The following is a 15,536-nucleotide window of genomic DNA, read 5'->3' on the forward strand; positions in this document are numbered from 1 at the left end:
GCCTGTTGCACCACATATGGGTAAGAGACATTCCCTGTTCTCCTCTCTGAAGACAAAGCCTGACAAAGAGCCCTTACACCCGCAGCTGGAATTTCCTGCCACTCGTTCATCAGCACTTGGGTGAGAATGTGGACACCTAGATAACGCATCTGCATCAACATTCTTGTGGCCAGGTCTGTATTTCAAGCTAAAATTGTAGGTGGTCAATGCAAACAGCCAACGGTGACCCATCGCATCAAGTTTTGCTGACTTCATTATATAGGTTAGAGGATTATTGTCAGTTCTAACCTCAAATGGAACACCGTAAAGATAGTCGTGCAGTCTATCCACAACAGCCCACTTCAGAGCTAAAAATTCCAGTTGAGATGAATAGTTTTTAGCTGGATAGTTTTTCTCTGAAGGGGAAAGGCTGCGACTGATGAAAACGACTGGGCGTAATCCTTCCTCATGTTCTTGATATAAAACTCCTCCAAGTCCATCCATGCTCGCATTCACGTGCAAAACATATAGCTTTTGTGCATCTGCAAAGGCTAGCACTGGAGCTTGGGTCAGACACTTTTTCAGGGTTTGGAAGGCTGTATCACACTGAGCAGTCCATCGGGATCCGAACGGTTCAGATAACTTGTAGCAGGGTTTGGTGTTACTCACAAGTGAATTTTTGTTTCTCTTCTTTGCAGTACCAGCAGAAGATGGATACCCCTGTAGAAGTTAATTTAAAGGTCGGCACAACTTTGAGAAATCCTTCACGAAACGCAGGTAATAGCCACAGAACCCTAGAAAAGATCTGAGCTGTGTCACTGTCTGGGGCTGAGGCCAGGATACAACAGCCTCGATTTTGGAAGGATCAGTGGATATTCCATCTTGTGACACTATATGCCCTACGTAGTTCACAGAAGTCCTACCGAATTGACACTTATCAAGGGAGATCTTTAGTCCCTCATCTCTTAACCTATCTAGGACTTTCAAAAGGCGCTCTTCCTGCTCTTAGAGGGTCCGTCCAAAAATGATTAAATCATCCAAGTACACTAGCACTTCCAAAAGGTTCAGATCCCCTACAGTGCGTTCCATGACTCTTTGGAATGTGGCCGGTGCTCCGCAGATGCCCTGAGGCATACGCTCAAATTCATAGAACCCCACCGGGCAGATGAACGCAGTCTTTTCCTTGTCGGCGTCACTCATGGTTATTTGATAGTACCCACTCCTCAAGTCGAGAACAGTGAACCATCTACTTCCAGAAAGACTATGGAGGGCATCCTCAATGCGGGGCACAGTATACTGGTCTGGTATAGTCCGTTGGTTGAGAGTCCGATAGTCCACACTCATTCTAACCTTCCCGGACTTTTTGCACACCACAACAATGGGCGAAGCATAGGGGCTACGGGACTCTGATATAATGCCACTACTCTGCAGTTCTTGTATGTGCAGTCGCACATCTTCGAAGTCAGGGGCAAGACAGCGAGATCTTTCTCTGAAAGAGCGTGAATCATTCAACCTTATCTCATGAGTGGTGCTTTTTGAACATCCCACATCCCACTAATGTAGAGAAAACACTTCCTTTCTCTGCATCATTTTCGCACACAATCTTTGTTTTGCTTCCTCTAGCATTGGAGAATCTCCAAAATCGAAAGATGCAGGTGTCAAAGTATTTTGCTCTGGTGGCTGTTTAGCGGTAAGTTGTGGCACTAAGGATACTGGAAAAACATGGGCAAGAGGAGTTCCTTGCTTCACCCATACTTCTTTTGTAGACATGTTTCTGACGGTCACTGTGACCCAGCGACTGGATACAACAGGTGCTGAATGAAGTTCAGGCCTCACCTCTAGATCATCAGAGCTTGTGTAACCAACTGCTGTTCTGTCTACTATCACTAGGGACTCAGTCATCTGACCAGGAAACTTGAGCAGACCAGGACGTTTCAGAACTTGATTTGGTGTCAGGACTACAGGGTTATGTTTCACAAACCAAACTGTTCCATACTTGTTTGGGTCATCATGTGAAACATCTGTTTGTTGAATAGTCTCATACGCTTCTCTGATTACAGGATGTATGGTCAGCGCATTCACAAATTTTTCACCAGCTTGTTCACAACAAGACTCAAGCAGCTTCTTCACTAAGCTAGTGTTGGTTCCGAGCAAAATAGCTATTCCTTCCCATTTCACAGGGTCAGGACATACAATGGCAAGCGTGTCAATCACTTGATGCACTCCAGCTACACTTTCCGTGAACTCAAGTCTAAGGGGCAAGTATCCATCATAGGGGTATTTATGTGAGCTTAGACCCCAAATCTCAAGGTTTTCCACAGGCTGAACATCCAAATGTTTCAGATAAGTGTCATAAAAACTGCGTTATAATAGAGTAACCTGCGAACCGCTGTCAAGAAGAGCTTTGGCGTAGATACCTTCTATTTGGACAGGCACTTCGGAGACAGGTCCTACTAACCCCTCAGGCAATTTTGGCTTATAGGCATCAAGCATGAATGAACCACAAGTGGAACGTGTTGTCTCAGGAGCCCCGTGCCGTTCCTTCACTGAGCTCCTGCCCAGTTTCCCTGCAGGCGCTGCATCTTTATCAGCTTCTGATTCACTTTTCTGAGGTCCTCAGGTGCTTTGCACTCCCACTTCTTATGTCCATCTTCACCGCATTTGTAGCAAAAGATCACAGGCACTGGTGGCTGGGTGGGTTTAGCTTTTTGGGAGTTGTCTCGGTTCACACTCTCAGAGTTTTTACTAGGTGTTTTCTGAGGATCACAATCAGAAGCACAAGGCACAGTAGCCACGTTCAACAGTTGACTCACCTGGGTAGATAGCTCTTTAACCTCCTTCAGGTTTTGTAATTCAGATGGCACATATGCCTGGGGAGAGACAACAGTGGCAACAGAAGCTTTAACATTTTCCCTTGCAGGTACCCAGTGTTCTTCCTCACGTATTTCCTTCATCAACTGAGAAAAAGATGGAGGACTCTGCAAAGTGTGAGTCATTCTGATTCGCAAAGCAACCATATCATTGGTAAGTGCTCCCTTAATTAGCTGCTCCATTCTGGCTCTATTTATGCCGACTGCATCAATCCCACCCTTCAACAAGGCTCTGTGGAGAAGTTTGTCTAGGCGGTACAAGAAAGCTGAAAGTTTCTCTCCACTTTCCTGGTAGGTGTGACGAAATCTAGCCATAAGGTCAGGCCCACTCTCAGTAGTTCCATATGCAGTCTCAAGGGCAGCTAAGTACTCATTTGCAATTGCAGATGGATTACTTACTTTTAAAAACCTGACAATATCAGCAGCAGGACCTCGCAAACTCATGACAATGCGTTGTTTCTTTGCAGATTCAGTGCACTGCCATTCACTTATCATTTGAGTGGCCTGCTCCATCCAGATTTCATACTCTTCTTCACCTGGAGGGACATGTTTCAGCCCTGAAAACAACCTCAGCTTTCTGTAGCCGGGACTATCACTAGAAGCTTCGTTGCACCGATCTACTAATTTGCCTATGGCATCAACGAGGTCCACACTGATATCAGATTTGGGAGACTGCTTTCCCATAATCAAGGCCTTTACTTCATCCATAGACTTACCCTCCTGCTGCAACAATGCTTGCAGCTTGTGCTGAAAGGTATCACCTTCAGAGGCAGGGCCACGAGCTACTAGACTGCCCACTAAGTTGACACTCCAGGGTCCAGCTTCATTTTCTATACCTATCTCAGGAGGTATAACATCAGGTTCTAGATCAGCACTGGCCTCCACTAAAATAAACAACCATCTGCCAATTACATCACCATGGCGACCATGTATTCTAGTGTGACCAAAAACTTTTACTGTGTTTAACACTTTTTCAATAGTGTCGTCACTAGTGTCTAAAGGAACATTGCTCAATACAATGGCACGTGAGAGATTTGCATTCTCTTCTCTGCTCCACTCAACAGTCTTTGCCAGGTCCATAATTCTAAAAGTCAAGGCAAGTAACTAGTACTGGGGTGAAATAAACAGTTTTCAAATCTACTGTCACCGCTATACTAAATTATAAAGGAAAAGATAAAGAAAAACTGGTAAACAGGAGAGAAGAAAAAAACAATCCCAGCAGTGCCTCCAAAAATGTAACCCTTTCCTTAACCCTAGGGGTTAAATTTAATTATTTCTCTAACATGAATCCTGGATTCCCGGCAGTTGGATGGTGAATTAGGCTGGTATTTCTCCTTTTTTTTTGTATTTACAAAATCAATAGTAAAATGAATTTTCCTCCTGTACCAATTTTACTCTATTTACTAAATATCAATTAAACAATTCTTATTTGCAATTTCCAAGAATTCAGTAACTTCTTTAATGAATTAACTTGCCAGACTCAATAAAATACCAAAGTGCAAATGTTAAAGAGAAAAGAATAACAAAGATTTATTTTTTACATTAATGTAATAACTCCCTTTTTTAAAGAAAAACAGTAAATGAAGAAACCAGTAACAACCCTTTTGTTTTTAAAGAAAGCGGATAAACAATTATCCCTTACGATATGGAAGTTGCTTCTTTTCTTTTAAATAAAAAATATAAACCTCTTTTGTAGTCTCAGAACAGTTCTTGTTCTTTCACAGGTATTACACTCTCTTAGCCTTAGCTTTGTTCTTTTTTTAGAATACTATAACTCAATCAAGATATGTATAACGTCAATTTAGAACCCTATACAGATCTTGCTGGCAGCACTCTAGCCATGTGCAATACCTCTCTTTCCTCATTACGTGACTCACGTTATGACACAATGTCAAGCTCAACAGTCACTGGCTTACAATAGTACACCTGTATTGAACACACTTTCTCATTGGATATAAGCAAAACATAAATGTTGCATCATATTTCGAAATAAAGAAAAATAAAATACATTTGAATACTTTGTATTATTTCTGACACAAAGCATATGAAACACAAGGTATATTTTAGGAGTCCCTACAATTGCATTCACAAAGGCTTGATACATAAAGATTGACAGCAGGAGGGGCATATGATTTTTTTTTCCAGGTGAAAAAAAGTTAAGGCCATCCCTCAATCACAGATTATCTACAAATGCTGTACCCATTAGATTCTGTCAGTTATCAGTTATGGCACAGCTTAATGCAGTTTTGCTTTTACATTTTACATTTTGGCCTCTGCTGTGTATTGGTTTGCAGAGTCAGTATAAAAGCAAGATTAAGTGTATCTTTCAGGGAGATGAAGATACCTACAGCTTTTACAAGGGGGGAGATGTCGTTTTGGGAGCGGTTTTTCCTTTGCATTCCAGCCCCATATCATCTTTTTCTTCTTTCAAGACCAAACCTGAGCCAACCAAGTATAAATTGTGTGTCATGCTTTCATAATCTGATCGATGTTTTGTAATGTTTAGAAATTATTATTATTTTTTTTTTTTACATTGCAAATAATGCAGTTAATAAGTGTGCATTAAATGTGTGAGTGTGTGTGTGTGTGTGTGTGTGAAATCTGATGCAGCTTCACTCCTAGAGCCCTGAGGTGGATGCAGACGATGATCTTTGCTGTGAGAGAAATAAACCAGCGGCAAGACCTTTTGCCAAACCTATCCTTGGGCTACCATATCAGGGACAGCGGTGATGACATACCTGTATCTGTGAAGAGGTCTCTTCTTCTGGTCAATGGACAGCCAGAGAAGGGCAGTGGACAAAGCTGTAAAGATATTCAAAAGCAGCCGAGCCCTGTAATCGTGGGAGATGCTGCATCAGGAGTCTCCATGGCTGTTCTGAGAACTCTAGTATCCTTTAAAATACCCCTGGTAAAAGAAAATATTTAAAATTATTTTGATTTAATCTTAAATGCAGTTGCATTTCCTTTGCCTTGGTAATGAAAGTGTATGCATACACAAATTGTCAATTAACAGTGTTAGAATTTATTTGGTTTTACTTTATTAGTTTACTTATTAGTTACTTTTTAATCTTCCTAAAATGTTGTGTTTTCATATTTTAGGTGAGCTACTTTGCATCCTGTTCATGTCTCAGTGACAAGAGAGAGTTTCCAGCATTCATGCGGACAATGCCAAGTGATCTATTTCAGATTAAAGCTTTGGTAAAACTTGTTCATTATTTTCAATGGGCATGGGTTGGGGTGATTGGTGTGGAATCAGATTATGCTCGCTTTGCTATCCAGCTTTTCTTAAAGGAATCCGAAAGATTTGATATTTGTCCTGCTTATGTTCACTTCTATCCTGTTGTACTGATGCAAGATGCAGTGGAGGAACTTGTGAACATTTTAAAATCGTCTTCTGCCACAGTCATAGTAAACTTCTCTGGGGAATCAGAACTACAAAGTATACTAAAAGAGTGCAGACGGCAAAATGTTACTCATCTTCAGTGGATTGCCAGTGAGGCTTGGGCCACATCAAAAGCCCTCTGGGGCGATTTTGGTGATCTGTTAAAGGGAACATTAGGGTTTGCCATTCGGAGAGCTGATATCCCACATTTTGGTAGTTACCTCAGAAGAGTAAATGCTTCTGTTGCTCAGAAGTCACATTTTCTCTCTGAGTTTTGGGAAGAGACTTTCCGTTGCCGACTGAATGGGTCCTTAAATACTCATGTACATGGAGAAGAGGCACATAACTGGCCACCCTGCAATGGCAGTGAGAGTTTGGACGATGTATACACTCCTTATTCAGATGTGTCACAACTCAGAGTCTCATACAATGTTTATAAGGCTGTGTATCTCATAGCACATGCACTACATGACATGAGTGCATGTGAACCAGGAAAAGGCCCCTTTCAGAATGGGGCATGTGGGAGTCTATCTCAAATTCTGCCATGGCAGGTGTGTGTTACTCACCATTTTACATTCTCTGCCTATATTGTGCTAATAAGAAATTATCAAACACTGTACACATTTTAAAACAATGGTTAAATGTATCATCTATACATCAATATATTGCCAACCATGCATTTTAATGATTTGCTTTGCATCATCCTATCTACCAACATTCACCTAAGCTCCTGTACTATATGAAAAGAACAAATTTCACAACACTAGGGGAAGAGGTCAGATTTGATGATAATGGTGATCCCATTGCATCCTATGACCTGATGAACTGGCAAAGAGAGTCGGATGGCTCCCTTCAACTAGTGAGGGTGGGATTCTATGATGCCTCCCTCGAAGATGACAAGGACCTAGAAATAGATGAGCCAGCAATTATGTGGCACAGAGGAGAGAAGGTGTGTGCCATCCCATTCATCACCCGATATTGCTTGCTTTGTCTGTTTTTCCTTCAACTCTCCCCAGTAGTAATGGCAGAACTAAATAAAATAAATTTTTTTAACTTGAAACGGCAATGCACTATTGCTTTTATTTTATACTAAACATTTTAGATTTTTAAGTCGCATATGTCTTTATGCAATGAAAATATGTAGTGACATGCACTCTCGTTGAGACTATGTAGTGTTTTTCTACTGCTTGCTCTGCTGTGGTCATTAGGCACCAGAATCACTGTGCAGTAAAAGCTGTCTGCCAGGCTCCAGGAAGGCCAGGCAGAAAGGAAAGCCAGTCTGCTGCTTTGACTGTATACCATGTGCTGAAGGAGAGATCAGTAATCAGACAGGTGTGAATTTTCTCAAAGCTCCTCACTTTTTGTTTTTTAGGTAGGTGGGGGGGGGGGGGGGGGGTTGCAATAACCAAAATATAAATATATTTTATGCACCCCATTTTCACCAATTTTTCCACAGATTCAAATGATTGCCTGACATGTTCTAAAGAAACATGGCCAAACCAAGCCCAAGACCAGTGCATTCCCAAAACTTTAGAGTTTTTGTCCTTTCAGGAGCCCTTGGGAATAATTCTATGGGCATTTTCAGCATTTGGGGCCTGTGCAGCATTAGCAGTGATTGTTGTGTTTATAAAGTATAGAAAGACTCCAGTCATACGAGGAAACAATGTAGAGTTAAGTTTCCTTCTCCTCCTTTTCCTCTGTGCATGCTTTCTTATTGGCCTAACATTTATAGGGAAGCCGACTGACTGGTTATGTCAGATTCGTTATCCAGCCTTTGGAATAAGCTTTACTCTCTGTATTTCATGCATCTTGGCAAAAACTGTAGTAGTTTTAATGGCTTTCAGAGCCACCCTCCCTGGCAGTAATGTCATGAAGTGGTTTGACCCTGCTAAACAAAGATCAAGTGTAATCTTGTGCACTTTTGTGCAAGCACTTATTTGTACCATATGGATAACAACAAAGCCTCCTTTTGCATCATTTAACACCAAGTTTATGAGTGCAGCTATAATTGTTGAATGTGCTGTAGGATCTGAAATTGGATTTTGGTGTGTCTTAGGTTATATTGGACTCCTAGCTTGTTTGTGTTTTTTAATGGCATTTTTGGCAAGGAAATTGCCAGACAACTTTAATGAGGCTAAATTCATCACATTCAGCATGCTTATATTTTTTGCTGTGTGGATAACCTTCATTCCAGTTTATGTAAGCTCTCGTGGAAAGTATATGGTTGCTGTCCATGTCTTTGCTATTCTAGCATCTGCCTTTGGTCTCTTGCTATGTATATTTGCTCCTAAATGTTATATTGTACTTCTGAAACCTGAGAAAAATGACAAAAAGCATATGATGAAAACATAACAAAAAGAAAAAAAAGGTTTTAAACATTTGGAATAATACACTACAGTTAAAAATACAGTAGTAATCCACTTTTGTTTTTTAAATGAATAAAGACAAGTTGCTTGGTTATGACAATTAGCTTTTTATATTAAATTATATACCCTGTTGTGATACTACTACTACTACTACTACTACTACTATTATTATTATTATTATTATTATTATTATTATTATTGTTGTTGTTGTATTTCCAGATCACTGTAATCAATTAATTAATTTCCAGTTGAAGGATATATTTGCCTTTATCTACACAGCAAAGGCACAGAACACAACAATGTAAAAAAAAAAAAAAAAAGTAAAAATTTGATAAATGTGGCTTTATTTTTACTGTGCATATAATAAACACTTAAGTACTTGATTGTGAAATGTGGAAATGTGGGTATTTTATAATAAATTAATTTTAAAAAATGCCTCTGTTACAGTATATCTTTGACTTTGCAAATATATTTTTAATTAAAATAAAATAAAATTAATAACATTTTGTCAGTTGAGCCAAATTAGATATTTCACATTTAGATACATATGTAATGCAGAAGGTCATGTGAGAGAGAAAAGAGTATGGGGTGTATGGGGGTTGAAGTCTGGATCTACTAAACAATGTACATTATCAAACACCCTAATCATTAGCAGTAATAAAAGTTAATTAGTAGGTTCAAAGTTTAAGTTGTCTTTCCTTGCCATCTACAAACAATTTTCCCAATTATAATTATCACAAAATGCTCTTACGTTGGTTTGATTGCATAATTTCTATTTTCCTCATTTGCAAGTTCCTCTGGATAAAAGCATCTACTAGATGATTAAATGTAAATGTAATCTAAATGTCTTAACTTTCTGATTATTAATGCCATATGCAGATTTTAAAAAAGAAAAAATCCTGATTTGAATGGTTCAGATTCATAGGACTACTGCATTGTCATTTTCCGCAATGTTTTCATTACCACAAACAATTCTGAGCACTTGGGGAATTTATTTATTGTTTGTTTGTATTTTCGCCTAAGACTCATTATACCTTTTGACCTTGACCTTGCTTGTTCTTATGGTTATGCTAGAGGCATGAACAGAACTCTGTATAGGGGCAGGGACAGAAGCATAGAAAAATTGTAAACTAAATTAATCAGTGATTTAAAATAGAAAATAGTAGCTTGACCAAAATAATATCTGCTAATACACTATTTGTTTTGTTTTAAAAATGTTAGTGTACCATTTACTCATGAACTGCTTAACTGATTATTTTTAACGCAAGAACTGTTGCAGCTGGATGAAGTCAATTTTAATCAAGAAATGCTGGCATCAAGCTATTGAAAAAAATATATTTGAATGTGCTGCTGAGGGTGCTTTCATGCAAGAGCTTTTGGTGCATTCCTTAGTCTGTTTGTATTCAGAGTCAGGCATCAAACAAACAATACTATTCTTGTTCACAGGGGTTAAATCACCAATGTCTGCATCAGGAATGACATGGAGATAGGGGAAAGTTAAGTAATACTACTACTACTACTACTACTACTACTACTACTACTACTAATAATAATAAATGGAGTTGGCCAAACCAAATGAACGAATCCAACCTGGCCAAAAATCTATCCCCTCTAGAGCCATGCATTTCAGCCTGAGCCTGACAGGGCCTGACTTATAAGTCGCATTTCCAATGCGAACCAAGATTAACAACTAGCCTGGTGCAGCTAGCCTCGCACCTCAAGCCACAAGCCCAAAACCAAGCTGCGTTGTCTCTTTCACACCAACACTACTCTAAAACCCACCCTTAAAGTCACCATGAAATCAAAATTGAAAATTCTTATTTTTTAATAATAAGTTATCCGTGCACTTCATTATTTTACAAATACGTTAACCTCCCCTCCCCCTCAAAATGACTCATCTTCTCTTTCGGTCATGTGCTATGGTACAAGGGCGGAGCTAGTGACGTGAGGGGTAAACGCTGGGATAAACGACAGGGGGAAATGCTGAAGCTGATGCTTCACTTTATAGCACTGACACCAGTCATGAGGTAGTACGTTACCCCTAAACATTGAAAAGATATTAGGATATTACAACAACATTGCTCTTAGGATATTGCAATCTAATTTTTTTCATGAATATGACTTAACCTGATGGAGGACGCACTCAGTCATTCAAGCAGTCTCTCTCTCTCTCTCTCTCTCTCTCTCTCTCTCTCTCTCTCTCGCGCGCGCACGCTGTTTAGGCATGTTTTATGCCATTGATCGTCATTGTCATCCTTAATAAATAAAAAATGTATTCATGCTTGGGTGTCGGCTGTGAATCCAGTGGAGAGAAATTCCCCACCACTAACTGCAAACTGGCATTCAGATCTGCCTCCATTTTGTTAACAACACCCCAACTTCCAACGATCCAATCAATTCCCGAAGGATGAAATCAAGTCCCGCCTTCTCATTTCAGATGCTGTTTCACTCTGATGTACGTCACAGCAGAGAAGAAAACACAATCGCAACTTCCGTTTCATGCAGACTTTAAAACGCCTCCATGAAGCAAATGTCACAACTCCACCATTTTACCAGCGAGGGGAAAATTAATAAAAACTATGCCGCAAAACAAACTTGACATAAGTTTGGTCCTCACATAAATAATTAAGATAGACTCCAGTACTGAAATTTTGCATGATTTATGATCAAAAAGTAATTCATTAATTTGTGTCAGCAGTGCATATCAGTTATGCTAAATCAAATAGCTATTTATCATTATTTCACATAAAAAAAGAGAATGCTCCAGTTACTGACGTAACCTCGGTAGAACACATATGGGGAAAACTATTGTTTTACTCTGTACTGAAGCCTGATTTGTTCACGTTTGTGAAGCTGCACAAACCAATGGCGCTTTAGCCCGCCAGAAAGGGCGGAGCCGACCACTATATACTGTAAGTCGGCTCGGATCGCCATTCATCAGATCATTCAACTGAAGTGACAGTCATTGATTCATGTGCAGCTTATAGCGTGGCAAGTGACGCAATGCTCATTCCCTTATCTCAGGGAACCGAGGTAACATCAGTAACCGGAGCGTTCCCTTTCGAACAGTGTCTCCTGTTACATAGAATGCATATGAGGAACGCATCCAATCACGCTGCACTATGAGCAGATACAGAACAATCTGCACAGTCTCGGAGTGCTAAAATAAGGGCCCCTAAGAACGTGAGCACATTGTGCCCCAAGCTAGTAGCTGAGAAGCACGAATATAACCAGCTTAACCCAGGGGGGGAAGAATGGCAATTTAAACAGAAAGAACACGTGCCTGCAGGGCAGGGAGGTCTAAGTTGTAAAATCTGGCAAACGTGGACGGCGACGATCAGTCGGCAGCCACACAAATCTCACTAATAGAAATTCCGCTGGACCATGCCCAGGAGGAGGCCACCCCCCTTGTGGAATGGGCCCTCACACCTATAAGGCATTGTAAGCCTTCTGAGGCATAAGGCAAGGCTATTGCATCTACAATCAACTGCTCTGACTGTCTAAACAGGCTAGAGCACTCTAGATATACTCTCAGTGCCCTCACTGGACAGAGCAGATTCTGACCCTGCTCACCATCTGCAACGGGTAGCACCAGCAGGGTGATTACCTGGGCTCTGAACGGAGTCGAGAGCACTTAAAGGCCGGGACACACCAAGCCGACTTCAAATAACTAGCGGCGACAAAAACCGACGGTATTGACGCCTCGCGTCGGCAGCATCTGACCAAAAAGCTGCGCTCGAACACACCGCACAGACTACAGCTGACGGCAAACTAACACGTGCATTCTGCGCATGCGTGAGAGGAACGAGCTGTTCATATCAGCAGCTATCAATAGTAGATATTCATCATTCAAAAGGAGAAACCGAAACAAAGATATACAAGATAAATGCAGATATACGAAATGTAAACAAAGTGGCGCTTGCTTACCATTTTGAATATCAGTAACGTTGATAACTTTAATAATTTTAAGCGGCTCATGTGTTATGAAAATATTTGCGTATTAGAATGATTTGGAAAGATCACGTAACATTTAAAACAGCCTTCTGTCTGTACCGCCTTCATTTACATGCTTGTTTTCATCACTTCCGCTTTAATTCTCGGCACTGACTCGTTCGCTAATCTGATCAGAGTACTCACTCGCGCCGAGGAATTAACATGGGCCAAGTAGGGGGCGTGCCATATCAACCACAGGTTGAGAAGGGGGAATGGGTTTGGGCTCCCTGCCGGAACCTTCCCACCCTTATGCATCAGATGCCGCCAAGGACATGGAGTCATTGCCAATGACGTCCTCGATGATGACGTCCTCCTCAGATGTGCCGAATAGAAATGGGAAAGCAGCGTGGGGGGGGGGATATTCCGTGAGCAGAGACGGGAAAGACTCATAATCGTGCAGTGAGAGCATGAGCCTTCAGTGAGTGCAGTCTCTGTGTGAGTGCTGTCCAGACAGGCGAGACACTCACTGTGCCTGACCCTCTCATGCAAGGGATCCTTGCACGAGCCACGACATTTGAAACAACGTGCGCTGAAATTTGCACTTCACATGCCGGATGGCCACAGGGAAAACCTTCACTGCTTGGGGGCTCTTCAACGGCAGTGGTGAGCAGAGCTGGAGCTTCTTCCTTGGCTTCTTCTTCTTCTCAGCTTCCTCGCAGAGTCAGCGATGAGATGATCCTCATCACTGAAGGAGAATGATCTGATGAATGGCACTCCTTGCCACCTTATATAGTGGTCTGCCCTTTCTGGCATGCTAAAGCACCATTGGTTTGTGCAGCTACACAAACATGAACAAATCAGACTTCAGTACAGAGTAAAACAGGAGTTTTCCCCATTTGCGTTCTATGCAACGGGAGAGACTGTTCGAAAGGGAACACACATACTTGTTCAATCGCAGGTGCTCCGTAATGGCAACTCCAATTTAAAGGGGACCTATGCCCCTTTTTACAAGATGTAATTTAAGTCTCATGTGTCCCCAGAATGTATCTGTGAAGTTTCAGCCCAAAATACCCCACAGATCATTTATTATACTATGCCCAAAATTACCCTTTTCGGGGTATGAGCAGAAACACACTGTTTTCGAGTGTGTCTCTTTAACTCTTAAATGCATTAATGTTTCGCCAATCATTATTACACATTCAGGTCTTTAGCGACCCAAACCTATATATTCAGCACTGATGGATCTATAACTGCTGCAATAGCAAAAAAAACTCTCTTGATATTTTAAGGAACAATTACAGAAGAATAAAATAAAGTATATTTCGTTACCTTTTGAAAGTTAGAAGGGTTCAGTTTGAGCAGATGGTTTTACCATCGCTGTCATTGTCAGAGCGCATTTGCACAGTACATCCAGCATCTGGCTCAAATTCGCGATCTGAACCATATTCTCAAAACTATCATTTTCAATTACTTCAAAATCAATATTTTGATCACTGGCAGCTTATTCACCACATCCATCATCAAATGACAGTGACATTTATTCATTGCGTACAGTAATTTCTCTGCAGTAAAGCCATTCAAACCAGTTAACTTTTTACTGACTCTTTTGTTTTATGCCTGTGGTAGGTATGAGTGAAAAATCACATCATCGTTGTGTATCAAACAGTGCCACCTTGAGGAATAAAAATTAATTGCACATATTGAGTCATCAGATATGTAAATATAGTTGAGCAGTAAAATACTTACACATTTACATATATCGGGTCTTTAGCAACCCTATACACTTTTTACAAAAAATTAATAAAAAATCAGAAAAAATGCATTCTTTCATATTTTTTTTCTTTTTATATTGATTATAATGAATAGATTGAAGAATGCTAAGAAAGTTGATGTCTAACTTTAAAAAAATTAAGAAGGGAGAGGGTAGTGAATGAGGTCCCAGGTCGCTAAAGACTCGAGGTATGCATTTAAGGGTTAAATGCAAACGAGATGCTGCTCCCTACCCCCTTCCAGAAAAGGGCAGAGCTTTTTCAGCTTATGCTTCGGATTCTACAGTACTTTCGCATAGCCAGACCTTCAGAATAGGTGTCTTCGACTTCATGCAGCACTGCGCAGACCGATTGGCGAGAGTAGCCGCTTGCAGTCGGGGGCGGAATTGAAAGCGGAGATGTCAAGTCAAACATTTCTGCTTCCGGTAGTGATGCTCTCGCAGTGTTTGCATACTCTATCACCAGTGTTGGGGAGTAACTAGTTACATGTAACGGCGATACGTAATTCAATTACAAAATAAATATAACTGTAATCCGTTACAGTTACTAAGAAAAAATGTGTAATTAAATTACAGTTACTTATGAAAATGTTAACGATTACAAAGGGGATTACATTTTAATTTTTACACACATCCACATACAGATTTAATTGATTTCTTTCCCAAATTGCACTGACTACTCTGAGACACGGCCCTATACTGTGGAAGCGTACAGATGGAGCAGAGAAGCAAAACTACTGTTCAGGGTTTCAAGTGCTGGTCAGTTTCATCTGTAAATATGCTATTGTAGTTTTGTCTTTGTTTACTTAGTTAAGCATCAGTCATCACTCAAAATACTGTATAAAGGACATCATTATTATCTATTGTAATGTTACAGTAATCATTACACAGACAAATAATCATATTTTATAATAGGTTTAGGGGGCGCTAGGGCAGACAACAACACAACCCTTATGAAAATGAACCAATCATGATTTTACTATAAATCCAATGACAATGGTTACTATTGTTAAACCATGGTAACCACAAATGAACCATGGTTTTTGCTACAATAACCATAGTTTAACCATGGAGTTTATAGTAAAAATAAATACAAATGGTAATCCATTTGCTAAAAAAAAAAAAAAAATCATGGTTAATTTTTGTAAGGGAAAAACATGACTCATGTTCAGTATTAGGATTTTTATATAAAGATATTGTAGTGATGTACTAATTTTGACATGTAGGCAATTTAGAAA

The 15,536-nt window shown here is 40.2% G+C and overlaps 2 protein-coding genes across 2 annotated transcripts; one reads left to right on the plus strand and one right to left on the minus strand.

Annotated features, from left to right (window-relative positions):
• Window positions 1-2,522: 2,522 nt before the first annotated feature.
• On the minus strand, window positions 2,523-3,557 carry LOC107568352 (paraneoplastic antigen Ma1 homolog). Its single transcript, XM_016254308.1, has one exon. It carries the CDS (start codon window positions 3,555-3,557, stop codon window positions 2,523-2,525), a length of 1,035 nt encoding a protein of 344 aa, XP_016109794.1.
• A 1,493-nt stretch (window positions 3,558-5,050) lies between these two features.
• On the plus strand, window positions 5,051-7,697 carry LOC107568353 (extracellular calcium-sensing receptor-like). The gene is made up of 6 exons (XM_016254309.1): window positions 5,051-5,310; window positions 5,460-5,757; window positions 5,949-6,782; window positions 6,959-7,180; window positions 7,440-7,603; window positions 7,688-7,697. Exons 1-6 carry the CDS (start codon window positions 5,075-5,077, stop codon window positions 7,695-7,697), a joined length of 1,764 nt encoding a protein of 587 aa, XP_016109795.1. The 5' UTR covers window positions 5,051-5,074.
• The last annotated feature ends 7,839 nt before the right edge of the window (window positions 7,698-15,536 follow it).

Source organism: Sinocyclocheilus grahami, unplaced genomic scaffold (genome assembly GCF_001515645.1).
Source record: "Sinocyclocheilus grahami isolate Dianchi unplaced genomic scaffold, SAMN03320097.WGS_v1.1 scaffold1237.1, whole genome shotgun sequence".
NCBI lineage: Eukaryota > Metazoa > Chordata > Actinopteri > Cypriniformes > Cyprinidae > Sinocyclocheilus > Sinocyclocheilus grahami.

What these genes read in the sequence shown, in the direction of transcription:
- LOC107568352 (XM_016254308.1), bottom strand. Translation starts at nt 3,557, where the DNA reads ATGGATGAAGTAAAGGCCTTGATTATGGGAAAGCAGTCTCCCAAATCT.
- LOC107568353 (XM_016254309.1), top strand. Translation starts at nt 5,075, where the DNA reads ATGGCACAGCTTAATGCAGTTTTGCTTTTACATTTTACATTTTGGCCT. An exon ending in CTCAAATTCTGCCATGGCAG is followed by an intron (nt 6,783 to 6,958) that starts GTGTGTGTTACT and finishes CATTCACCTAAG; the next exon opens with CTCCTGTACTATATGAAAAG. An exon ending in TGTGGCACAGAGGAGAGAAG is followed by an intron (nt 7,181 to 7,439) that starts GTGTGTGCCATC and finishes TGTGGTCATTAG; the next exon opens with GCACCAGAATCACTGTGCAG.